Source organism: Poromitra crassiceps (assembly GCF_964638095.1).
Source record: "Poromitra crassiceps genome assembly, chromosome: 1".
Lineage (NCBI taxonomy): Eukaryota > Metazoa > Chordata > Actinopteri > Beryciformes > Melamphaidae > Poromitra > Poromitra crassiceps.
The window spans coordinates 77,804,788-77,818,127 of record NC_139623.1 but is presented as its reverse complement, the minus strand read 5'-3'; the positions used below and the strand labels follow the sequence as shown (position 1 = coordinate 77,818,127).

Here is a 13,340-nt window from a genome sequence, read left to right as displayed (position 1 = left end):
GTATCCTATTTTATGGTTAAGTAGCCTATATTTGCACGCTATTGGTATTGTTATATATTTTGTTTTACTGGGAGTAGCCTACTCACTAGTCTCTCAGGCTGCAGTAGTGTCGTTAAGTGAAGTTAACAAGCAGCTGGGTGCCAGCCGTGGCTCTCTCTCCCTCCCCCTGCTCTCATGTCTCGTCTCGCTCTCTCTCTTTCCCTCTCTATCTGCCTCGGTCTCTCGCGCTCTATCTCGCGCAAATGGGGGACATCTAAATAGTTTATTATGTAGAAATAAAATAAAAAAATAATCAGGCCACTAGGGGTTGCACGTGCATCCGGTGCACCAACGTATAATTACCAGTGCACTCACTTTAGGTCGTTTTGCACTACAACAGACAGCAACAGAGGCAGAAACACTGAAATTATTTAGTCTTATATTTTATTATCTTATTATTATAAACCAAACCTCAAAAATAACATCACCCTCTTTGCTTTGCTCATAGTCTTCAACTAAACCCTAAATATCGCAGTATAAAACATATAAAACACATTTTAATCATATATATATATATTTTTTAATTGACATTACATTTCCAATACAAAACAGCAGAGGGTGCTGCAGCACCACAAGCACCCCCACTTCCCGTGCCCCTGGTCACCACTTGCCCACAGGCATCCAATGACACTAAATCATCAGACTTAATCTTCTTGGAAACAAATTTTATTTTGTCCTGATTGGTCTTAGATTTGTGTCATAGTTCTGTGGAGCCCAACATGAGCCCATGGAGGGCCCCTTCACACCGAGGGCCCCTGGGCACCTGCCCAGGTTGCCCATATGGTTAATCCGGCCTTGCATAGGACTGACTAAAGCTTCTGGCATACTCTTCGCGCCCAGCCAAGCGCATAGGGCGCGCGGCGATTATGACATCATCGCACGGGGCGTGTCGGGGGGCGAGGCCTGAGCGCAGCGCGGCGCGTCCATGGAGATTTTTCTATCAGCGCGTCTGTGCCTGTGAGATCTCCGTGGTAGGCTATCAGTGGATATCTGCTGTGATTGAGTCCTCACCGACGTAAGCATGACGTTCGATTATAACGAACTAGTTGTGTGGCTTAGCCTTCCCAAATGTTGAGGGTCGTTTTTTAGAATTTAATACATAGAATTGGGAACGTTACATTAAATTTCATTCAGACTGCCTGGAGGAGCGAGCTGAGCACTGAGTATGTTCTGTTTTGGCCTGCGCAGAGTGCGTGCGCCCTCCTCGGAGCCCCGCCTCCAGCGCGTGCGCGAAGAGTATGCCAGAAGCTTAATTCAAGCGCTTGTGAATTCAACCATGTGTCAATCAGCTACTGTAAATAGCATAGACCGAGTGCTTAAAAGCTGTGAAACATATATAGAAATCAAATAAATGAAATGGCAAGCGGAATCTTGGTATGTGCATCTAGTAGGGGTGTCACGATACACTAATTTCACGATACGATACGATACACAATATTGGGTTCACGATAACGGTACGATACGATATTTTAACAATATTTTTTTAACAAAAGTAAATAATTTTGATGTATTTATTTATCATTTATTTAACCATGTGAGTCCCGTTGAAATCGAAACCTCTTTTTACGATATCATTTTTTTCTGACGATACGCATATCGTGACGTTTCGATTTCGCGATATATTATGCGACGAAATATCGTGACACCCCTAGCATCTAGTTATCCAAAAAGTGAAGTGGTGCATAGTCATTTTGATTGTCGTTTCCAAGGACATCTTTGAGGAAAGGGACAACTCTGAAAAGATTGATGTGGAAATCTCTGGAGTCCTTATCTGACACCACATCACGACGACCATCGCACAGTTCTGTCAGATCCTTCAGATTCTTGGTTCCCCAACTGACTGTTCCAATCTGTGGAGGAAACATTTGGTTAGGCTACTTCACACAGTCAATAAGTACTAACATGAATTCAAATTAAAATTCAGATCATGAGAAGGGTTTTGTTCCGAATCTGTTTGCAGGGATGCCACTGTGCTCTGACCATCTGGTGCATTATCCTCAAATCATAACCATTTCTTGAAGAGAGGGTCACACTCAGTGATATCTCATTCATTTGATTGAATTGAATTGAAACACAACTTTTTTGGCCACCGGGCTGAACACACTGATGAAGGCTAGATGGCCGAAAACATTTTGTGTCTCAAATAAAACTAGAACATGCTAAATTTCCGAATGAAAATTGAATTGTGCTTGCTGTCCTCACCACGGCCCGCCCCCTTGCAACGCCCCTGCCCATGCAGCCCCAATCGGCAATGTGTAGCTAGGACGTCTCTAGGCAGTTGCAAGGGTGTGGTAACTGGTTGCTAGGGTGTTTACGGCTGATCGCTAGGGCGTTTGTCAATGGTTGTTAGGGTGGACTAAGTAATTATGGGCGGGCCTATGTGAGTAGAAGCGGGAGGAGCTAAGGAATACAGGGGCAAAATAATTTTGATTGTTGACGGTACAGTTCAAAAGTTGTGGACCAAAACGTAAAGAGGGCTGTTATAGCGCCACCATCAGGTCAATAGGTGTAATTTCCTTGATCACAGCAATGAGTAAAAGTGGGGTGAGCCAAGGAAACCTGGGTAAAAATAATTTTGATTGAAGATTAGAAGCTACAGTTCCAAAGTTATGGACCAAAACATAAATATGGCTGTTATAGCGCCACCATCAAGTCAATCGGTGTAATTCTTTAGGGCAGAGTAGAAGAGTAGTCTATGAACCTATGGACCCAATTTGGGAACAGTCGCTCTTATGGTTTGTGAGCTACAGGTACTTAATGTTGCTATAGCGCCCCCTATAGGCAAAATGACACAATTGTTTTTTACTCAGCTCAGAGTACATCCCTGCACACCTGTATCAAGTTTGGTTAGCATCGGACGATGTGTTCCGGAGTTATGGCGTTTTTTGTGAAATAGGCCCCACCCACAGAAGTTTGGAAGTCAATTATATCGCAATGGTGCAGTCTTTCCGAAAACCGCGGAATGGGTTTTGTGCAGGACAGTCCACACATGATGTGTGATTTGGTTTGGTGAAAGAAGGAGGAATCACACAAAAAACTGTTTTGGACCAAATTCAAAATGGCAGAAAATCTAGTCAGACGAAATGGGCATGGCCTATATCAGTAGATGCGGAAGTAGCCTACCCAAGAAATCCAGGATTTTGTTTGTGGACCCTACGGTTCAAAAGTTATGGACCAAAACATAAAGAGGGCTATTATAGTGCCACCATCAGGTCAATTGGTGTAATTTTTCTGTGGATAGTAAAAGGCCCCTCTGTGAACCTCCCTACCAAGTTTGGTAGCTCTAGGGCATACATGGGCAAACTACGGCCCGCGGGCCGGCCCGCGGGCGCCACCTGTGTGGCCCGCGATGGAATTGCAAAAATAAGTGTCCAAATGTTCATGTCATTCTGGCCAATACTCCACTTCTGTTATAGCATTTCAGTCTGGAATATGGAATATCTTTCAATAATCTTTATGACTAAAAGGCTACATTGAATTAGAAATTTAAATAATTAACTCATTGGTTTTGGATTTATTTAGCTTCAAGACTGCATTTTTGTTCGTGTGACCCTCAACACAGGCTTTGATCATCCCGGGCCACTTACTGATACTTATGCTTAAATTAACCCACTCATATTCTGATTTATTTCAAGAAAAACATTTTGGCTAGTGGAAATTCTAATTGGCTGGTAACTTTAAAATCTAGCAGCCATATTGGCAGGTGGTCAAAAAAGTTAATTTCAAGCCCTGAGAGCAGGTGATGACATAGGAGTGAGTGAGAAAAGGATGAAATATTGGTGGTTAAGACTGAATAATGACATCACAACTGAGTTATTCCTCTAAACGTGGCTTCAAATGCACCAAATTTTTCACGCTGGCGCCGTTCGGCCCTCAGCAAAACCTGGTAGCGAGGACATTTTTTGTGGCCCTCTCTATCATCAAAGTTACCCATCCATGGGTTACGGCATGACAATATTTGTTCGGCCCCCGGCAACAATCTGGGTTTCTCATGTGGCCCCCCATGAAAAATAATTGCCCACCCCTGCTCTAGGGCCTATGGCTTCTGAGATACAGCTAATTTAATGCAAGATTTTTTGAAACCCCATTCAAGTGAATGGGAAAAAAACTTGAGCTTAATCGCGAATCGCGCCCAAACCGCTTGACAAAACCCTTAGCAAAGTCAGAGCATATCTTTCCGCAATAAGCCGCACATTTTGAGGTCTGGCATGTCTATGTGGTGCGAAAGATGTGGGAGTTATTACGCACCAAACTTGATATGAGGGTCTCTTCAAGAAAGGCTTTGATACCAAAATGTTTGCCACTAATCACCTGTTTTAAATTCTATTTTAAAAACTGAACTATTTTGTGACTCTTAAAATGGTGTCTAGCTTTGACCCACATTTTACTTTACTTTAATGCAGGGGTTTTCAAAGTCTGAGACTGTGGGCCTCCCCCCAGACAAAGCTTTGGGACACAGCCCCCAGCCCGTCTCCCCTGCTTTACTTGCTTAATTTAGTTTAGCTAGATTCCTGGATGCCTATTGGGATCATGATTATTTGATCCCATAGATAGGGATGGGACCGATCCAATCCAATATCGGTATCGGGTGCCGATACTGACATAATTCACGAATCGGATCGGATCGGAATCAAAAATTATTATTATTTTATTTTTTTGCAATTCCAGCAATTTGCCAGCCTTAATTTGCCCATGTATAATAGTATCCTTCTTTGCCTTGTATATTTTCTTAATTTTGTCTGCTTTTTGCAAGGAATATAAAAAAAAAAATCTTTAATTGGCCAAATCTTTGCCTATACTGTATATTCAAGAAAAACATCGGTATCGGAATAATATCGCTATCGGCAGATATCCAAATTCAGGTATCGGAATCGGATCGGAAGTGAAAAAATGTGGATCGGTGAATCCCTACCCATAGACACTCAACAATTGAGACAGTTAAGCAATATCACACGAGAGGGAGTGCTGTTGTTTGCTAATATCGGCACTGCTGTGATTCGGTCGTAGGCACGAGGCCGCAGTCCGAGTGCCGAAGATAATCACAGCAGTGCCGATATTAGACAACAACAGCACGACCTTGAGTGTGATATTGCTTTTATACAACAGTTCTATTAACACATTCAGTGCCAGCGACACCATATGGCGTCATTAGAAATTTACCGTACAGTGCCAGCGACGCCAAATGGCGTCATAACTCGATTTTTTTTTTTTGACGGGGGGGTGTCGATCTATGCCTCTTACATCGCCTCTTACAATATTCAGAGGTATTGAATGTGTCTAACCTATTTTACAGAACCCTTAGGTGGCGACAGCGCTCTCCAGATGAGAGAACGTGGAGTGAAACACACAGAAGAAGTCATTGGGGGGAAGGAAATCGCATCGCATCCGTCCGTATGCAGCGGCTTCATTGAAGCAACGTTTAGCTGTGCCCCTGCAGCAGCCAATCTGCTATCACAATTGAGCACCTCGATGTCCGCTGCAACAGCCTCCGTGTCCGCTGCAACACATGATCAGCCGTGGATTTGTTATTATTCTCAACTCGAAGCATGGGAGCTGGTACACGCGGCTGTAAAAAAGCAGGATCTAGCGGACTTTTTCAGTGCTGAGCACAGGCAGAGAAAACGAGAAAACAGCAGAGCAGAGAGACACTCCTCCCACAACGGGGGGGGGGGGGGGGGGAGGAGGAGGGGGGGAGGTGGGCACGCAGAGCCAAGTACACAACACAGACCCAGACAGCAGGACAGGGTTGGCAAACGCAAGCCAGAATATCCGATGCCCACCAGCAGCAAAAGATCAGCAAGAAGCTGCAACCAGCAGCGCATGCAGGCGCCAGCGCTGCTGGTTTCAGCTAAAAATATTATTCTTCCAAACAAAATTCCCTTGCCTTCACTGTTTTATTGAAGGAAATTATTTTTGAGGTGTGACTACATCAGAAAATTAGCTTCAGAGTCAGTGATGTGCTTGAAATGTTTAATTTCACAAAAGGCTCATTATCTCAGCTCGTAGAAAAAAAGCTCTTTTTTTCGTTCAATCAAGCTATCTTCTCCGGCTCATAACTAAAGAACGGAAAATGGGATCAATCAACTTTTTTTTGCAGGTGATAGAAGAGAGTCTCATCGTTATTTGTGCGTGTTCAGTGTTTACATAGTAATTATTAAAGAAATTATATGACTGTTTTAAAATGCATTGCGGCCTATGTGGCACAGCAAGCAACCTTTTGCCCAAGGGCCGTGGCACTGAAAGTGTTAAACAAAGCTGATTAAAAAATGACAAAAAGCTGAGAAAATATATGATTTCTCCATTTATTCCTCCGCCAACAAAAATACTCCCCTCAGCTTTCTGCTTTGCCGAAAATGTAGCCTAATCAGCCTAATTAACTGCAAGCTGTCTACTTTACTACTGTCTACTCTACAGCTGTGAAGCATTTTGTTGATTACAGCAGCTGTGAAGCGGAGTGATCTACACACAGTGAAGCGCCAGTGAAATATCGTGAAATATCGGCACTGGTAGGATCCCTCTTGTCCAATCAAATTGCTCGGCCGGAACTACCTGTTGTATAAAGCCTGATATTGCTGTTTGACATACTTCAGACTATTAAAATAAGGTCTGTCTGGAGGCATTTATTTGTTTCTGACTGGGAAAGTGGGAAAACCAATTCCAATTCCCCCAATCTACTGTATCTCTCTGAACTATCTCTTTAACCAAATCACACACATTTCGGCCATTCTATGTACCGGTAATCTCATTTTGATAAAAAGAAAAGAAAAGAAATCACTTCCATTCACTGAGCCTTCCCTGAAACTGTTTGGAGGCCCCCTGGGGAGGCCCGCCTCCCACTTTGAAAACCTCTGCTTTAATGTGAGCAATCATTTTATTAGAGTATGGGTATTTTTTTCCCAACTAGTGTATCTCTAATTTTGGAATAACATTCTAGCACTTTTCTTTTTCTACCTGTTACCTGTATAGTGCGATGCTCGTAGTTCTTGAACACAGCTCCACCAGAGTCGCCTGTCCCAGTACATGCAAGGTTTTACACACACAAACACACACACACACACACACACACACACACACACACACACACAGGGCAGCCATTACTGATTTGCTGAAACCTTCACTCATATTTTGCTGCTGTTTATCTGCTGTTTCCTTGATGAATCACAGATATCAGGAGTACAGTGGTTAGGACCATTTAGAGCTACTATAAAAGGCTTAAAAAAAGTTACCCCATTTAATCCCACCAGTCACAATTCACAATTGTTGCATTTTTTTTGTTTTTAACATATGTAGGGCCCTATCTTCCCAATGGCGGTAATTTTGCGTTAGCGCCCGTTTTGCACTGGAATAGCGCCGCACAAAGCCCTAATTGTGGGCGTGTCGGCCCGCTGCGCATCACGTCATCTCAGTGCAAACCCCGATAGGCGTATTTATGCCCATATTAACAGGATTCACCACAAGTTGAGATCACTCCCCTTAAAAGCCACAGCGTCACCGCCTGCACGTGTGACAGGCAGCAGCATTTCTTGCTCAGTGCAAGCAGAGTGACAGAGTGAGAGAGAGAGAGAGAGAGGGAGAGAGAAAAGAGAGAGGGAGAGAGTCAAAGAGAGAGAGAGAGAGGGGGGAGAGAATGAGAGAGGGAAGAGAGAATTGGAGGATGAACCAGTTCGGATTCATAACGAAAATGTATGCTTTTGTAATTAGTAGCCTTTTAATTAGTCGTTTCACTCATATAGGCTATAACATACACATTTAAAAATATTCTTTCTTTAATAGGGTAGGGATGTGTGAGATTTTAATTCTAGCCTATTTCAATAGCCTATATACCAGAATTGTCCACTCGGGTTAAGCTATTGTTGCATGGTGCAATGGTGCAGGGAGAGAGGTTACTGTATACTATCAATGGTTACTGTATAGCCTACTGGCCGGTGTTGTGCCAGAAACCGATTTCGATCCACGGGACCAAGCACAGCGCTGCCTCGGTGCCTTGGCAGTGCCTCTACCCACCCTGTGCACCGCCCCCCTCGGCCTGCCTACCCGGCCCAGCTCACACCTTATCCGGGGAGACCCCCCTTCAGGACACGGCACACTAGCCGAACACAAAGCACCCCTCCCCACGCTACACACAGACTCCCCCCCGCCAGACCCTCATTCCCCTGGTAATCCAATTCAAAACGCAAATCACTTTTTCGCACAAAACCATGACAAACGAATTCTCATTGTTAAATCAAGGTCTGTTTTTTTCTGCAGTGTAGGTTAGTTGAAAATCAACGTGGCATTCTGAGGAAGTGTGTCCACGTGCGAGCCGTGCGTAATGGGCCTATCCAAGCGAGGATTTCCTTCACTGCGCCGGAGAATACTGTCTGCGCTCAGGCATACGCCTGGCTTAGCAGGGTTGTTTGCGCTAAGACCAGCTATTTGTTGGCGTTAAAATTGAAAGCACCCAAGGCCTCTTTTTCTAACACATTGCGCTGGAATGCCTATTTTGGAACGTGCAACGCCCAAACCTCTCTTTGCGCACGGCACATACCGACGGTATCTTCTCCACAGCGCTAATAAATGACACTTGCGCGAGACACATGATAGGCTAGAGGCCCACGGACACGCCTGGGCCACGCCTACACCTGTGTCATCCCAACGCAAAACTGGACAGACAATAGCTTAAGACGCTGGGAAGATAGCAATAAGAGGCGCGCAAACGATTGAGCCGTACGAAGATAGGGCCCGTAAAGTGCAAAACCCCCAAACAAACAAACCATACAGTAAGCAGGCAAATGTATTCATATCTTGCTTGATAAGTGGCATAATGAGAAAGCTAGGCTAGATGCTTGGTACATAAAACAGTACTTTTATAGAAGTAATTGGTACTTTTACTTGTGATAAGGACATGGCATGGAGAAAACGTACCTTTGCATGCCATGTTATCTCTTTGAGGCATCAGGCCACCAGTGCACAAGAAGTTATCAGTCACAGCAACCGTCGCATCTCTTGATGTTATGTTTATGCCCTTTGCGTCTAAGGCATGGCCGATACATTCACCTCTCTATTGGAGAGTTGGAAAGAGGTAGAGGGTGTGTTTAGTGTGTGGGTATATATTAATGCATTGCAGTCTGAAATCCAGACAGCAGACAGACACACACACACACACACACACACACACACACACACACACACACACACACACACACACACACACACACACACACACACACACACACACACACACACACACACACACACACACACACACACACAACAGAGGCACAGTTATCTGGAAGAGGCATCATATATGCCAAAACTCACACTATCGCCAAGCTTAGCGATGACATCTTTTCGCACACTTTTCTTGGTCAGGAAACTGAGGTTTTCATGATGAGTTTTTAACAGGAGCTGCTCTGCATTTAGAGAATACACAGAATCATTCACCGGAAGAGTTTTTACTGTCCATGTACCGTAAACTGTAACTGAGGGACTGCTCTAATCTAATGGTAATTGTGTTGGAAATATTACTCAAAGATAAAGATAAACATAAAGATCAGGAATAAAAAATTCAGTTATAATTTATTAAGTTTTATCTATAATGGGGTGCAACGCATTTTGGTGGAGCTGTGTCACCTTGTTGCTTGCAAGTGGATTCACCGACCAGTTTCAGAGCTTCACTGGTCTCCTGGGTGCAAGGTATGCAAATAGGTCTGAAAAAGATTGCAAAAATAATGTGGTAATACTTTACAATATGGTACACAAAATTGTGGTAGTATATAATATATACTACCACAATTTTGTGTATGTGTATGTAGTAACGACTCATGAATCACTCTTTTTGTGCATCTCCAAGTAAAGTGGTACATCATACTGAGTAGCAGTGTTGTGCATGAACGCGCTCTAAGAGCGCCGCTCACTGAGCAAGCTCATTATTTTCATGAGCGGTGAGCTGAGCGCACCTTTTTGCAAATCCATGAGCGTACAGTGAGCGTCGCTCACACCTGGGGGGGTGAACAGACCTATTATCGTTCTTTTTCTCGTTCTCTTACCTCGATAATTTTCCATTGTGTACATAGGAATAAAACCGGTTTTCATTTCACCAGGCTGCTTCCCTCTACTGCTCTCTTCCCTCCTCCCCACATCGCGCGCGGTCTGCCCAGGAATGGCTACGGTGCCTCGCTCGACTATCTGAAGCTTAATTCATTAGAATTGCAACTGTGCAAATATACACGGGCCAAGCGCATAGTAGTGGCAACGTAATGACAGGGGAAAGGAAGCGCAAATGTCTCCAGTGGAGATGGGAGTCAGGAGTGTTGGGGCAGAGAAAATCCCAAAGAGTATAGAGAAGCGTTTTTTTTTTTTTTTATATAATTTCCCCCCGATTTTTTTATCCCATTTTATCCCCCATTAGTGCTCACTTGATTTCTCAATCCTGGTTGCTACTCCATCCTCTGCCGATCTGGGGAGAGCCGAGACCGGCTCCATGCTTCCTCTGAGACATGGGCAGTCAGCCAGCCGCTTCTTCTCACCTGCCAGAGGAAGCTTCACCGGTAGGACATAGCACGTGGGAGGTTCACGCTATTCCAATCAGTTCCCCTCCCTCTGAACAGGCGCCCTTAACGACCAGAGGAGGAACCACACTAGCAACCAGGATATTGCATGTTTTTGTGAAGGGGGTTCCTATATGAAGGAAACCCCCGGGAGGCACGGGGAGAACATGCAAACTCCACACAGAAAGGCCCTTTTGATGACCCCACCCGGGCGGTGGGCACTCGAGGACATGCGGATGGGCACGCATTCCTTCAGCGTTCACATCGTCCCAGGTGGGAATCGAACCCACGACCTTCGAGCTGTGAGGCGATAGTGCTTACCACTGCACCACCGTACCTCCCATAGAGAAGCGTTTTGCCGGCGTGTAAAAAGTCACTCAACGGCATAAAGTGAATGCAGCTGGGCACCATAAGCGCAATTTTCGTGGAGGTAAAAACAACAACAGAAAGCACGATTATGAGGAGATGACTGAGACGCTCTGGGTGCCAGCTAGGTGGGAGGAATGGAGAGGGTTGCGCACACAACTCCATGGTGATGTATTGTTTTCATCGATGCACGTGGAAACGGCTCATAATAATTGCACGTTGAGTGTGCATTCTGTCACTCTGCCAATGAGGCTATTTTTTTTAACGTTACCCTGCGATCTAACAACTGCGTGTTGTTACGCTGTGTAAAATCAAAGTGTCACTTTGATCTTGAGTTCCACGAACAGTTATCCTATGCACAACATAAAGAGACTATCTTTTTTATTATTTTATTTTCGCGGAAGGTATCAGGTCTTTTCAAGTCAAAAGGCTCAAGTCCAAGTGAAGTCAAGAGTCATTGGTGTTCAAGTCTTTGTTGATTTTGTCAAGTCGAGTCTATAAGTCATTAGATTTGTGAATGTGACTTGAGTCCACACCTCTGCTATATAGAATCTATATAGAGATCATTATAGTATAATCATATAAGCGGATTCCACTGTAGATGGATGTAGGTTATAATATAGAATAATAATATAATATATAGGAATTACAAGATGCAATACAAGATATAGCTTACCATAAGTACCAAATCAATATAAGATACAATACAAGAATTATAGATCTAGGCTATAGGATCTATAATTTATTGACACAGCTGCCTGTGAATAACTGGACTGCGGGGGGAGGGGGGGGGGGGGGGGTTTGGACTGGTGGATAGGATATGTGTTGAAAAAGTTATGTAGCCTACTGTATTGTATTTTTAATTGTACATTGTATATTTTTGATTTTAGAGCAAGCTAAAATATGTCTGCTCTTGTTGAAGCACACACACACGCACACAGACTCACAAGGTGAAAACAATACCATCTGTCGCAGCTGGTAACTACAATCATGTTACAACCTGTGTGCTTACCTGACATCAGGGGAGATGTTAACATCATCCTGCAGTTGCAGAAGAGCCACATCATAGTCATAGAATTCGGCCACTCCCTCATTCTTTTTAGCAGTAATATTGTAGAGCGGATGTAATTTTAATTCTTTGACTTGTTTAATAGCTGTGAGGGGACACGGTTGAGAGCAACAAAATCAAAAATTTTAGTTGCAGCATTCATGAATTGTTTGTAAATGGTTACTCCACAGAATATCATTGGCTCCCAAACAGCATTTACTTCCTGATAATATGTTATAAGGCCCCCAGATTCACTCACATGTTGAAACAAGTGCAACGACCCCCACAAATAATACAAACAGCCCTTGGGCCAATCGATAACCAGATGTGTAATCTTGCAAAGTTGAATTAAATCAGGCCAGTGGTTAGGAGATTAAATAAACATTTTGTGTGTTACCTGGAGCATTGTTATCATCGATGTCGACCTGGATGTCAGAAGGCTTATCTTCAAATTCAAAGCAGTGAGCAGCAGTCAAGACAAACTTGGGGGTCACCAGGGAGCCAAGGCATTTCCGAGTCTAAAATGAAGTTAAAATTATTTTCCACTTTAAATAATTATTTTCATAAACATGTTACTTTTTTTACACAGAAGAACCAAGCAATTTGTTGTTTCCATGAATACAAAGCATAACGTCTGGCACCACTGTACAACTGCTACAGCAAGAGCAACCTGACATGACATCAAAATCCTACATCTGAAGTCCTGATTCTTATTGGTCAAATCAAATCTGTTTGAATATTCAACAAAGTGAAGTCCGTCAGTGGGAGGGGACAACATGTGTCAACATCAACAGAAATCACAAAACAGATTCAAACCTGTGATGTCATCAAATGTCCAAATGACCAATGTCCAAAGCAAAATAATAATTTTAACATGAACAATTGTAATGCCTATAACTAAACAGTCTGTCATATATCACAATCTAGTATAATGGTAAACTGAACTGTCGATGTATGGAAACGATATTTTGTAATTCCCATATTCCAACTTGCAAACCAATTTCATATGTGAACAATGGAGACGAGAAAACGTTATAAAATAATAATCACCGTCTTGGTGGTAATCTTAACCAGCCATGGATACATTTTCTTCAATGTTTTAATGTCTTTAGGGTTAGGGTTAGGGTTAGGGTTAGGGTTGTCACCCAAGTCGTATATGTGAAGACCACAGAGATCCTTTACGTCTTCTTGATCTGTATGAAAAAAACAGTACACAACCAAAAATAACACAATTTAATCTCTCTTCATGAAAACAAATCAATTTGCGTGCAGCCACCAAAGAATGACAAAACAGGGAGTGGGAGCTGAAACTGATGCTCTTTGCTTTTCCAATTCTTTTTGGGTTTTAAAACAAATGC

At 43.3% G+C, this 13,340-nt stretch overlaps 1 protein-coding gene across 1 annotated transcript in view; it reads right to left on the bottom strand.

Annotated features, from left to right (window-relative positions):
* Positions 1-412: 412 nt before the first annotated feature.
* LOC310782073 (complement factor B-like) overlaps positions 413-13,340 on the bottom strand; it is a 34,544-nt gene continuing 21,616 nt past the window's right edge. Inside the window, exons 11-18 of the mRNA XM_083642740.1 lie at positions 13,033-13,175; positions 12,380-12,500; positions 11,947-12,088; positions 9,652-9,728; positions 9,340-9,431; positions 8,944-9,079; positions 6,998-7,047; positions 413-1,889 (exon numbers count right to left, since the gene is read on the bottom strand). Of these exons, the coding sequence (XP_083498866.1) occupies positions 1,695-1,889; positions 6,998-7,047; positions 8,944-9,079; positions 9,340-9,431; positions 9,652-9,728; positions 11,947-12,088; positions 12,380-12,500; positions 13,033-13,175 (956 nt within the window). The 3' untranslated portion in view covers positions 413-1,694. The remainder of the gene's footprint in view (positions 1,890-6,997; positions 7,048-8,943; positions 9,080-9,339; positions 9,432-9,651; positions 9,729-11,946; positions 12,089-12,379; positions 12,501-13,032; positions 13,176-13,340) is intronic.